At 39.2% G+C, this 14346-nt stretch overlaps 1 protein-coding gene across 2 annotated transcripts in view; it reads left to right on the forward strand.

The window, feature by feature from the left end:
- The window catches only part of LOC121327569 (AF4/FMR2 family member 3-like), a 66048-nt gene that overhangs the window by 38174 nt on the left and 13528 nt on the right, over window positions 1-14346 (forward strand). For both annotated transcript variants that reach the window (XM_041271661.1, XM_041271663.1), the window contains exons 8-12: window positions 6044-6227; window positions 7522-8583; window positions 9072-9178; window positions 10827-11022; window positions 11870-11994. In XM_041271661.1, the coding sequence (XP_041127595.1) occupies window positions 6044-6227; window positions 7522-8583; window positions 9072-9178; window positions 10827-11022; window positions 11870-11994 (1674 nt within the window). The remainder of the gene's footprint in view (window positions 1-6043; window positions 6228-7521; window positions 8584-9071; window positions 9179-10826; window positions 11023-11869; window positions 11995-14346) is intronic.

Below are 14346 nucleotides of genomic sequence, written 5' to 3' on the forward strand. Positions count from 1 at the left end.
ACTGGGTCCTCAGCTAATGCACTATTATACTACTAATATGCCATTGTAGATACAACTTGTTATAATATTAATTAATATTGTATTTTAGTAGTATTTTAGTAGCTCTTACTATAAACTATACTGCATTTAAACATGAATCTTGCATTGTAACACTGTACTGCCCTGTAAAGGCCTGGACACACATATGTGATGCAATGCCATCGGCCATCATGCAGCATTTCACCGCCAATATCGTTTGCAATGTTACTGAATGGTGCGGCACAGACCACAGTGATGTAATACTGCAGTGTCGCTGAGTGGTGGGCAGTTTTTTCCAGCTGCTGCGTGGTACATTCCGTGGATTAACCAATCACAGCCAAGTGTTGACAACACGGTCTTGACAGGAAAAATGATGAATGAAACTTTTCTCTACGGAGGTGTCCAAGCACCCTGAAGTGTTTGATCCCGCCCATATTTCCTACAAGGACAGGTGTTACAGGTTTAATAAAGAGATGTGGGTTGAATCCAAAGCTTTTATTTAAACAGTATGAAATTGTGAAAAATAATTGATCTGTAATGCTTTTTTTTCTATCTCCATTCAATTGAACACACAGAAAGCCTTTATTTTGGCCTACCCAAGTTCTTAACGGTTTCATCTGTCCAGTCACAAGGTGTCTTCATATCTTCCAGTTTATATTAATTTGCACATGAATCAGTTTGCTATTTCAGACCAGACACTGTTCTGGTATTTTGCTTATAGCACATACCAGTCATTTTCTGTAACTTCGGTCGGATCCAGTTGTCAGATATTCAGTTTTATTTTACTCCTTTTAGTTGGTATCAGTCGTCGTTTTGTGAAACTGGCTGTTCGTTAATTGTTAACTGTGGATATTTTTCGACAGAATTTACATTGCTACACGCAATGTCTTAACCATCTGACCCTACCTTTCTTCACTGTCTCTCTTCTCCTTTACTACTGCACATTCACTGTCTTTACTGGTATATCTCAGTTCTCTGAGTGCGTGGTCTCGCAGCAACACCTTCTGGCAGGATGGATCAATAACAGTAATACATCAGTCCATTTAAATCACTTTTATACTATACACTGCAATAATGGCTTTAACCTTTTCCAGGGTCCAACACAGGCAGGTCAATTTATACATCGCTCCTGATAGGCTCCAGGAAGGATACTTATTTAGGAAATGGTAAACATAAATCGCTATTCCCTCACAGTATCAAATGATACTGTTATCTCCTTTTGCCTTTTTATCATTTCTGTAGTTCACTATTATTTTTACTAAATAACTGGCTGGGATGGTAAACACATTTTTATCACTTCAGTGATAGTAGGCTCCTTGCTGTCAGCAGTGTATCGTAACGACCCTGGGTCAGCTGAACGACAACGGGGCATAATTGTGTTCATGGAAGCCTAGAATGTTATTTGGCCCAGAGCGAAGTAATTGCTACACAGGTGTTCAGTGATGCCAGAAGAGGGAATTTCACCAACCAGGAGCTCAGCTTGCAGCACGAGCAATACCTTGCTGCAACAAAAAAAAAGGACTTGGAACGTTACAAGAACAAGGACGGGAGGTGGGGTACTTTGTGCATGCTTGGGATTGGTGGGTGATGTGCCGGGGGCATGGATATATAAGGGAGTGAGGACATTGGTGTGAAGGAGAAGAGGGATTAGAGAACTTCAATTAGAGAATACTCTGTTCAACTGGACTACACTTAGTTTGGCAGAGCACACGGCCTACAGGTCCGACATTACAATTTTCCCTTTCCAGTCTGATGTCGGATCAAAAAGATGTCAAGCACAGGTCGGAAAAAGAACAAGAAAACCTTTCAATGGCAGAGTGAGACCGATAGGAGCCGAATGAAGCCGAACAGGAAAAATAAAGGGGAGTATCTAAGCAATACAGATAGCCCCTGTACCACAGAGAGAACACGGACACAAACAAAGGAGATCGCTGCTTCCCCCATCCAGCGCTCAAAGAATATCACAGAGCTTTTTGAGATGTTATAGTAATAACATAATGACTTGGATCGCATTATTAAGGAGTTTGGTGATAAAACGAGTGATCAGGAGAGGATTTATCAATATATACGTCTATAAAGTGGTATGTGAAAAATACAGCGACCAAGGGGTGGGGCTTGGCTGGAGTTGCAATACTGATGGCAGCTGCGGAGAGCAGTCTTATGGCTAGTCTTATGCTTGCCTCCTTATGATAACACCAGAACACTGTAGGGACTATGGGGTACTAAGGGAATGGCTGGCATGTTGCTTCGGTAATGGGGGACAGTTAGATAAACTCTGAGATTAGCCCCACTGCGGCAGCTGGAAAGGAGGGGGTCCATCTGGAGTACCGCTGGCTAGTGGGGGGTAGTAGCGATGACGTCAGTAAGGGGCAGAGAGGGGCCTGGTACTGCAGGGCAAAGCCACAAAAACAGTGGAAGGAGCCAGGTAAAGCCACCCAAGTTCAACAGCCAGGCCTACTGAGATGCTTTCAGTGCCCAGTTTGAACTAATTGCACAGTTGGAGAGTTGGACTGAGGGGGAGAAGAATATATATATGCTATATTTTGAATGTATCATTTCAACATAAACTGCACACTTTCTTACCAATACACAATCTTTGTAGGTTTAGATTTTTCAAAAGCTTGACCATAACATCATTATTTCTCAAATAAAGGATTGATTGTAACATCAGCTTTTGCTGACAGCTGCAAGCACAACAGGGTAGTGTTGGTGTAGGCCACGATTTATGATACACTTGTAAACTTGTAAAAGGGTATGAATTATATTCTGAAAATTACAGAGAAATACGCTTCCTTTTTCTTGGAGTTAACCTGTTGGAGTTTCTTGCAGTTAACCAGGCAGCGAAACTTCTGAACAAGTTGCTTTATTGTACAGATCAAGTAGGACACCACTGATGCCCCATTTATCTGGCTAGGCAAGCAAGCACTTGGCAGTAGTGGAAAGCTCGCACTGGAATCTGGCGGTACTCTGTTAGCACAGCTGTCAGCCCCCTGACTAATCACTTCATTTCGGAGTTTACACAGCGCACATTTCTGTGAGATAAACAAAAGACTGTCTTCCACTAGTTCACCTAGATTATTTTCTTGGTGAAGATCATTTTATTCTTTCTGCTTTTGAAGCAATGGCTGGGAGGTTTAACATACACACTGTTATTGCTATGCCGTATCACTGTATTTCTTTGGTACTCTTTTTAAAGCTTCTATCATATAGTCCAACAACAGATACTGTAGAAGATAAATAATTCACACATCAAAGGTGGTTTTAAAGATCTTAAAATAGTCCAAGACTATTTTTAATTTGATCAATTGATCCCCCTGCATCTATTCATGGCACTATAACCAGCTGATCAGAGCATTATCATTCTTGGTTTCTGATAATCCAGCAATGCCACACCATTGTTCTTGCTTTATTAAGGCATATGAGGCTTATTAATTCTTCATGTTGTCAGTGTAGGACATGCCTGACCTATTAGTTCTGATGTCATTGAGTATATTAGAAGTGTACAGCTCTCCCTTTGTGGAGATTCTCATAGGGTGCTGTCACAGATTGGCTTGGTGGGTGACATGGTACCAGGGAGACGGCACTGAGGTATGGATGAATGTGCTGGTGCACAGATTTATTGAAAAATAAAACACTTAAACAGAAACAAAACACTTTACCAAAATAAAATGGCACAGTGGCCAAAATAAATAGACAGATACAAAACAAACACAAAACAAAAACAAGTATCGTTTGCACTTGCTTTAAACCAAAACCTGTCTCTGCGTCAACAGATTCTTTCAGGTGCAAATAGTAACCTTGTTTCTTTGCTTACAAACACTCTAGATTCCGCTCGTCGATTGCGGAAATCTTTCTGTCTTTTTAAAATCTTTAGAAACCCGTCTTTTCAAAACTCTAACAATTTCAAATGGTGTCTTTCTATAAATCACCCAATATATCCCCTCACCCTTCAAGCCCAGGAAACTTTGCTTCACAGTATGTCGCCATGCACCTTTGAAACTCACAGTTCTATCTGGAGCTTTTTTAAGAACTTCCATGCTACCTTCAGTGTTCCGTTTCCCCGTTATTCCATCTCGGTTATCGCCTCATACTTCAACCAAGAAGGCAAAGGCACACTGTTATTTTACATCAAATTAAATTCTCACCTAAGTCCCTATGAATGCCTCCTCTCCTTCCTCCATCTCCAAACTCTTCAGGGCGCCTCAAGTACAGACCCCCCCCTTTTTTTTTTTACAAAAAGAAAACTTTCGTCAATCGCCACTGGTTCATTTACCATCTTCGTCAGATTCTGTCCAGGCGTGTATTCTCTCTTTTTTTTTTGGGGGGGGGGGGGGGGGGGGAGCTGCCTCATTCACCAGCCAGGCAGACGATCACCCTGCAGCTGGTATCAATCAGTAATCCATCTCACTCTGCTACTTATCTGAGGCATTGAGACTTATCTGGATATTATTTGGGGGTCTCCTGCCTCGTCCGATGGCCAGACACGAGCTCTTCAATAGATAGGTGAAATGCCAAAATTCGTTTGGTTTCATTCCTCACATACTGCATAAAATGAAAGTACATGTTTGCTAAAATATATGCGTCTTTCAAAGTTGCACATTTGAGACCTATATGTGATGAATGGTTGTGCATGGTGGAGAAAATGTATCGTGTCTTGTTAGCTACAATCACTGTAAATACATCATATTCATAACTATTAAACACTAAATAGAGTTACATTTCAACATACTAAAAGAAACTGCATAAATTCTACGAGAAATGTATCAACTAGAAGTCATTTTGAAGACACTGAATAATACTTATAGTTGACGTATTTGTCATTGAATTTATTAAGTTATCTTACTATTTCTAAATTTAAATACATTTTTACTAGAAGTAAATGATTTAAATAGTAAAGTTTATTTAAGTTAAATAGTGCTAGTCATGTTTATTTTCTTTGTGCCAGCTTAATGGTGTTTAACTGCTATGCAGTGGAAAAAAACTAGAGATTAAAAAGTATCTTAAAACATTCAGCTCTATCAGCTGATTGGCTAAGCCCCACTTACTGTAGCTATCCTACTTAAATATTACAGAATGGCCATAGTATACTACTTCTAAATACTGCAACTAAATCATTGCCTGAGTCACACAAAGTAATCTGCGATCATCATGATTTGATTCTGAACTGCCCTTCCAGGCTGGCTACAGCACTCAATCAAAGCATAAGGTAAAACTAACCTAGATAAAGTTCTGACCAGTGTTCTTGTCTACTTGACTTCTTGTAAGTTTTAACTATATAATTGTACTAATTCTTATGAAATTGCAACATTGCATGACCTGGAGCAACCAATGATCTGTTCAATAAATAAGAACCATTGAGAACCATTAAAATAAATGGTTCTCAATAGCAACTGTGTTGCGTGAAATAAAAATAAATAGGTTTTGCAGTTTATTCTCAATTGTTAAAAGACTGCATAAATAACTATAATGTTTATAAATAGTCCTTAAACATTCTTTAAATCAGCCTTTTTGTGAAACTTTAATTCCTTAAAAAACTACATTTTGTCCAATATTGAATAATACAGATATAATAATAATGAATGGTTTGGATACACTACAAATAACAGTATAGACAGGGCATATCCAAACCAGTATTTAGGAAAGCATTGTGCTACTTCAAATAATTAATATAAATTGAAAAATCTCTCCAGCTATTTTTAAAGGTTAATTAAAATATTATACTGCAGCAGGGAGGCAGAAGAGGTTGAGCAACAGCATGAGAAAGATTCAAATACCATTTAACTTAACAGTTATATACTGAATACAGCTATGGATGTTAAAACTTAAGGTGACCGCTAAAAACATTTTTGGTGCTAACAGAATTCAAAAATCTAACTTGAAGCTAGTTCTTTGTAAGTAAAGCGGTGTTCTATTACAACCAAGGCTGTCTAAACTGGTATATGTACCCAGAGTAGGTGGTTTGCCTAAAGCTAAATTTAAGAGAAGCAAAAGGGGGGGAAAAAAAGTTTCTCCTGTTGATTGACAGTGCTTCGATGCAGCAGCGGTGCCGGCGGCAGCAGCAGCAGCCCAGTGGCAAGAGATCAAGACATTCCAGTGAAAGTTCCAGCACCTCCAGTGACTCAGACAGCAACTCCCAGTCAGACTCAGAGAGTGAAAACAGCTGCAGTGATACCGATGGCAGCAAACCTCTACACAGCTCTAGCCCAGAGGTAAAAACCCATTTCTTAAAGCTTAGAGAAGAAGTGTACTCTTGTCGACAGGTTAAATGGCTGTCATTGCTGTCCCAAAGAAAAGGAGTTAACACTAGAGAGTACATGCTAAAGGGGTTATCAGTAAACAAAGTCACCGGCTGGAGCTCAAATAAAAATAAATGTACTTTACTGTTCCCTATTGACAAATCTTAACGTTTTTTTAAGTTTGCTGTCATAATTTTCTTTTAATAAATCAAGAAGCTATGTTTCGAAAAGTTTAATCACTACCAAGTGGAATATATATATATATATATATATATATATATATATATATATATATATATATATATATATATATACGTTTTGGATATATAATACATATAAACATTATGTAAATAATGGAATACAGAGCCATTATGTAAAGTTTAAGCAGTTGTTGTGCAGGGTATTTCAAGATGCTGGTTATTGTTGCTGTTTTTCTAAATTGTTATTATGCATTATGTTATTTTACTTTCTTTTTTTTTTTTTTTTTTTTTTTACTTTAACTGAGCTGAGACTACTGATATGTAAAATGTCAAGCGTGTGCTGTGATGCCCAATAAGAGACTTTGCTTTATAGCAAGTTACACCTCTTCTACTGATTGGCAGTTTTCAATTCAAAGGGTTAACAGAGTGTGCTGGTTACTGCCAATTGCTTTAATCACTGCTGACTGTTAACTTCTGTGTCTCAGATTTCGGTGAAACGAAATGAACGTGATTAATATTACACGCGTACACACAATTATGAAAAGGAGGGTTGTGTCTCTGCAGAGTGTACAGAGTTTAATGTGAACAGTTAACAAAGTCTGCATTCTGTTGAAGTAGACTACACAGAAGGCTAAACTATGTAGTCAACAAAGACCTGTGGGTTTGTAATACTGAACATGATTACACATACTGCATCTTTAGACTTATAGTGCTTCCTCATTATTTTGCTTATAGAGCAACTTGGTATGAAATACCATGGTTACCTGACTAATCTGTTCTTTGTGTTGTTTAGAAACACTGAATATAATTTTCTGTTTCAGTCATTACATCCTGGTGACTTTTTAAAACCCCTGTGGTCTCAATTAGGCTCTTTGAGAAATGTCTTATCTCTAAGCTGGTAAACCAAAGTCTAACCATTAACCTGTCCCCCTGGAACTAACCTGAGAGTGTTGTACAGGGACAGGGTAATGTTTCCTTCTGTCTGCTGGATGTTTCCATGTTTCCATACTGAATTAAATACATGCAGTGGTGCTGTTTTATCTAACTTGTATTTGTTTTTGTTTTAGCCAGAACAGCCCTCACCTACTAAGTGGCAGCTGAATAAATGGCTTAACAAGGTTAGCCCATCCAACAAGAACACAGTCATTAATGATGACAGTGGTCTCCATGATTTAAATAATGCAAACAAATTAACTTCACAGTTCAAGTCAGACCGTCTGCAAAGTGGTGAAGACACTGTGCTGCACTTGGCCGAACTCAAGGAAAGAGAAAACCACAGCGCAAGCACAGCCGCGTTGAGGCCTAGGGTCGCGCACAAAGCCCCGCGGCCTAAAAGTGCCACACAGAAACCGTCATCCTTCACTGAAGCCAGCCCCCAGAAGGGGCTATTTTGTAAAAAGCAGGCAGAAAGGACAGAGACATCTAGTGAGTATAAACTGAACTGCTGGCTGAGAGCTGTGGAGCACAGCACAGAGAATGAAGTTCCAGAGCCTAGCTTGGAGGTACAGCCCAAGCAAAGGCCTCACACAAACAATTCTGGCAAAAGGAAAGATTTAGAGGCCGAGAGGAACAGACAGAAAGGACCGGTCACAATTGTTTCAAAATCCAAGGAGTTTGTAACGACTGAATCCTCCTCCACTTCATCCTCCTCCTCTTCCTCTTCATCTTCCTCCTCATCTTACTCCTCAGATTCAGACTCGGACGTGGACAGAGCTAACCCTCTCGTCGTAGCTAAAGTCCCAGCCGACTCCACCTCTCCCGCCTGCAGCCTGAGGCAGAGAGAGTGCTGGAGCGGGGGCCTGGGCAGGGTCAGGGGCTCTGGTAGAGCGCGCTCAGTATACACCAGAGCAGCTGGACCGCTCAGCAGCAGCTTGGAGGAGCAGCTCTATACTTTAGTGCCTTTCGGTCGCAACGAGCTGCCCTCGACCCTCAAGGAAACTGCGGAGCTCAAGTCCCTCCTAGTGAAGATTGACCTGACGCTCCTGACCCGAGTCCCAAGAGTGGTCACTAGAGAGCTCTCTGCTTCCAAGACTGAGAGCGAGAGCAAGGAGGCCAGCATGAGGCACGAGAATAAATCTGGAAACCACCCTGCAGAGACAGAGCCTGCAAAAAGCAGGAGGAAACGCAAGGTTAGTATTCGGATATCCTTGAATATTTAGAGAAACAGTACTGTAGTTTTGCAGGGACTGCCTACCATGCAGAAAGTTTGTAAAACACCACTGGGATATCACTATAATACCAGTATATTAGTCTGAAGAAAACACAGTGGATTTTGATCAATAGAAGCACACTGGTCTGGAAGTGGTATTGTATACTAGAATTGAACTAGATAAACAGTGTGCTTTGTGTAATATTATTACCAAATCTTTGGTATGTAAAAATATAGAACGTCACAAAAAGTGAAGCGTCATTCTACCAATTAATTGCTAATAATTGTTGCTGCCCGTATGCTTATATTGCCCTTTAGTATAGAACCAACACATTAATTCGCTTAATTCTTCAAAGTCAATGGAACACTCGGCCCAAACATGATTCAAACCATGCTTGACTCTATTTCCCAGGTGAGCCACTGGGGCCTAGGTCATAACATTCCTGTATGTGCTGGCATGTTTTTCAGTGTGAAAACGGAGTAGGCAGCAAGAGGAGTCACACAGACAAAGAGTCTTCTGCAGCCTTCACCTTTTCCAATAGCAACACAGCTTACACAGATATCAGCATCCATGAGTAAGTCTGGTTTTCTACTCTTTTCATGAAACACGCTGCAGTATTACCAAAAACAAATGTGCTATTCATCTGACTGGAATGGGCTGTTATGACGTGTGTTTTTACACATGCTGTTAACTAAAAGAGTAAGTAGCAGGGTCCCGAAAAATATAACGTTACACGTCCCCCGATGTTGCTACAACTGTTTAAATAACGTACCGGTAACTTTTCACTATTAACATCCTGACAACTTTTCACACTTAGAACTTTAAAGTTAGTTTCAAAGCTCTTGTTTCAAAGCTCTAGTGCACTGCCAGTGTCAGGGTTATTTCCCACATTGTCAAACAGGTAACACAGCAATAACAATCAATGATCTGGTATGGATCAAAAAAGACAGAGCACTTCTTGTTATGTTTCTTTTTTTTATTGCACTTCCTGCATTGATTTAGAGGATAGATCTCAAACCCCAGTTGTATACACATTCTGGTAACAATTGGACGATACAGATGGTAAGTGATCAATGTGCAATGCACAATGCTAAATTATTCAATTCCATTTCTGTTTAGTACAAATAATTTTAACATAATTAGGGCACTTAAAGGACAGATAGGGAGGTTCAACTGCAGGCAGTAGTTTAATACAACAGACTGAAAGGAGGGTCCAAATATATGGCCAGGTGGCTGTTGTGTTAGTCAGGATCATGTTGTGTTTAGTGTCATAATGGTCAGTTTGTAAGTTTTAACTTTCTATGGGCATCATGTTGAAGCTCCTATTTACTCTTGATTGATAAACTCATTTTGCATACAGTAGCATTGCCACTGGAGGACAGGTTTCAAAGCTGCACAGAAACAAAGCGTTTGCTGGCTCTAAAATGATCTTAACATTTGGAGCACATGTTGTGCAGTGTCCCTCATGACACTACAATACTCTAGTGTTAGAATGATAACCATTTTATGTTGGTTAATACCATTATGATACCATTGGCACAGTATGTTAAACATATACAAAATTGTACACTGTAGGTGCCATTGTGCTACATTAGTACAGAACCAATGCAGTGCTACTGGAGACGTTTGGGGAAAATGTACAAATATAAAGCACATTTCAGGAGCTAAAAACACATTTGTTCACATTTTCCTCTTTCACAAAGTCTTAGAATGCATTATAAGTAACCTTTAATTTCTGCATTAATAACACTATGTAACACAATTTTTGTTCCTGGGTAGTAAGTGTTATTTCCTAATTGCTTATGCCTCAAAAGTATAGAAAATGTACTTTTACAGTATAATCGTAAATCGTGAAAAACTACTCACTTCTAAATCTTTTGTAGTCATTTTTGTATTACTTTAGTATAAATACATGTTAATTTGGATTCATATGTTGTTTTTTTCTGACTTTATGTGAACAAAAAGACACACATTTGCCCGTTTTCCCATTGGAAATAGTGATATTTTGGAATATCACTGTCCTGGTCACAAAAGCAAAGTTTGTGGGGAATAATAGCCATTTTCTATACTTTTGAGGCATAAGCAATTAGGAAATAACACTTACTACCCAGGAACAAAAAAAAAAAAAAAAATTGTTACACGGTGTAATATTTGTTGGAAACATGCTTCAGGAATTCAGACATAAATGTCTCCTAATAGATTATACTGTCTCTTTCCTTCAGCTTTCCTGAACCATTTAGTAAAAGCGACAGGAGGCTTCTGTCCCCGCTGTCTTCAATGTCTGACCAGTTAGAACACAGATTGAACGGCTGTGACTTCCGCTCTTTAGACATACTGAGGGACAGCAGTGGGTTGACTCCTGGCTCTGTCTGCAAATACCGCAAGCAGGAGATCAAATCCCCCGCGCCAGAGATGAATGTAAGTTTGCTCCCCAGGTGCTGCATTTGATTACCATTGATGGACAGTCAGATTTATGTACATGGATACACACGAGCTGACCAGAGGTGTTTTACAGGGATTTTTCTTTCAGCCTCAAAACACCTTATTGTTATGTTCTGACATCCTTCCTAATTGTTTCAACTCTGCCTGCCCCACCTATTTATATAGACAAAGAGTAGGTGGGGCTGGCAAAGTTGAAAGGTCACATTGTGACATGGACTGAATGCAATAAGGAAGAATGTCCAGTCCCGATACTTCAGACAAGCTTAAAATTAGTTCAAAGCATGTAAATGGAGATTTAGAGAAAAGATAACTCACTATTCAAGCCACAGAAACTACCCAGAATGATTGCAAACACCAACAAATAGCAAAAAATGCTAAAGTCAAATGACAGTTACTGCAAAAAGTGATTGTGGGCCCTAGTCACAAAACTGTACCTCATGAGTTCACCAGCAAGGGTGAAATAATAGGTTTCTCCAATGTGACTGGATCTGATCGTTGTTTCTCACAAACACGAGGACTGGTCCTGTAAACAGGTGAAATCTTGTGTGTGACGGCTTTTCTGCAGATGATTGAAGGAGAAACAATATGGTGATCAAGAATGAGCTGGGAAAAATATCAGGATTTTGTTTCCATGCATTAAGACCTTTAGGGAGGGCATGTATTCCTATAAGGACAGCATTACAATGCAATAGTGTTGCTGTGTGTGCTTTGTTACTTTTTACTGTCTGGTGCCGCACAGGCCATTTGTGATAGAGTTATTAGCAATCTGTAAATGGATTTGGCTTGCGAATGAATCCTTATTGATCTTTTGTTTTGTGTGCAGAAAGTGCACCATGCAGTTTTGGAGAACATCCATCTCGGCAGTAGCCATCAAAGCCAGCGTGAGCCGTGGACTGTGCCCCAGTGGCAGAGGGATTCCAGGAGACCTCGGCTGCACTTCGATGATGTGTGAGTGTGAAAAAAAACTGAAGGCTTTTAAGTTTGACATTTTTGGTCCTGCCTATTGAAGCTAACAGTTAAAAAATAGTTAAATATATATTGACTAGTGTCCTATCTACACAATTGCTGTACAATGTTGTCTATATTTCCTTCAGGCACTGTGCGCACAATTGGATGTCCACTTCTTTCAAGTGTTTCGGTTGAATTTGTTCTGTGGTACTTCTTGATTATTTTTCTGATTGTGAACTTTGGTATTCCATATTTCTTTGACAGTGTTCTATAGCTATTTCCTTTGTTGTAGTTTGTTTTACGAGTGCTTTTCTCAAAAGTGAATTAAATGTTTGAAATGACCTTTTTTCTGGTTATTGGGCTCTATGTATTGATTTTTCTTTTGTAGTTTCACTCCCATAGCTTAGTTTCATCCCTGCTGTGGTAGTTTTATTACTGCTGTTCATTTCAAGCCCGCTCTCCGCCTGTATGTGGATTGGCTGTGTGATACACCTGCCTGAGATCGCTACAGTATAAATCCCGTTCCAATAACAAAGTTCTGCGCTTACCCTTGATGTATCATAATTTTTTGCTGATTTACAACTTTGGTTTGAGCTGTTATTTTACGCATAAACTCACTGGTGTAGATTCAACTATCTGTTTGTATGTGAAACTTCCTGTTTAAACATTTGCAAGCATTTGGTTACTTTAAAAAAAAAATGAACCCCTCAAAAAATGATTTATTAAGTCTATATTAAATAACAATGGCAATAAATACAAAACTGCATCGGTGTGCTCTGCAGCATCACAGAAGAATAATTTATTAGGTTGTGTTATCAAACATAAAATAAACACCCTTACAGATTATTTTAATCATTCCGATGCATGTGTTTATCGTGTTTAAATGGCTGATCTATTTTTTTAATCTGGCTTTTTGTACATTTACATGTAATAAGATGACAATATAAAGAAAATATGTAGTTGTTATCACCTGCAATAGGCCTACACACACCCGATGTTTAATTTCTTAAGTTATTGTATTATTGTATTATTGTTATATACTGTTATTTTAACTGCTTCAGAGTTGGTGTGGCTTTGGTGAATTGAAGAAAATAAAAGTGTTTCAATCTGCAAACATGGTATCCCTAAATTACATGGACAGTACAAGAAACTAAAGCTCTGATACCACAATCCAAGCGAATAACTGGACAGAGCTCATAAAGATTCAATATTTTCTCAAATTATCTAGTCAGAGCACAGTGCAGTGTCTCCTGCAACATGGCAGGGGGCAGGTGTTGGCTGAACAATAATACCATACAGTACCGGGAGCTCCCGAGTGGCACATACAGCAAAGGCGCTCTCCGTGGAGTGCAGGATGTGCCCTATAGCCTGGGGATCACAGGTTCAAATCCAGCCTCTCATAGGGGCGGCGAGTATTGGCAAAGTGGACTGCCCCGCCGTGTGTTAACCGGTCATCAGACGGGTCCATCCTCCCGGATCACCAAAGTGTCCCCCCTGTAGTCACCAATAGAGACCGGTTATGTTGTGACCACCGTGCAGAGCAAAAAATACAGATTTTTTAACCGTCAAATTACAGATTGACAGGAGCATGTTTTGGAGTTAAAGTTACTGATGTAGTGCATAGACAAAAATAGCCTAAAAGTATTTACCTCCATAGCCTGCTGTATGAACTGTATTTATTTCCTTTACACAACTAAAATATACATAGACTCAAACAAAAGCTTTCTGTGATATTTTTAAATTAAATTGAAGTGCTGAAAGCATGTACTAAAGCATGGTTAGGGTGCAGAATTACCATGCATGTGTACCATGTTAAACTATCATACATAGAAACAAGCTTAGTTTTATTCATGCTTTCCGTTTTTGGGGACCCTTTCTTTTAGATAACGTTTTGGTTTGTTTTCGCTGTGCCCAGGGTCTGCGCTACACTATTAAATTGTAATGTTTACTTTACTCACAAAATATAGACTTAGGGCTTTGCAAATCTATTTATAATGAGATGCAAACGCTGATCTCTCCTGTATAATGACATGTAATTTATGCTGTTTGCAAACTTGCGGTGAAACTACAATAGTTGTTCACGAAAAAGATCTGTTTGGTACATTGCACGCAGAAATTCTGCGAAGGACGGAGGCTACAAACTCGCAGTATTTACGAACACGTCAGTAATATTAGTACATAGAGCCCATTGACTTTCTAGTGCCGCTTTGTGGAATGGTTTTCAATCAATTTATATATTGTTTTAATAAGTTCTATTCAATTTGTACAGACTTTTAATGTAAAGGTGCCAAATACTCATGAACAAATATTTGAAATTGCTTAAGTGCTTTTGTTTTTTATATAAAGATTGTT

This window comes from Polyodon spathula, chromosome 15 (assembly GCF_017654505.1).
Source record: "Polyodon spathula isolate WHYD16114869_AA chromosome 15, ASM1765450v1, whole genome shotgun sequence".
In the NCBI taxonomy this organism is placed as follows: domain Eukaryota; kingdom Metazoa; phylum Chordata; class Actinopteri; order Acipenseriformes; family Polyodontidae; genus Polyodon; species Polyodon spathula.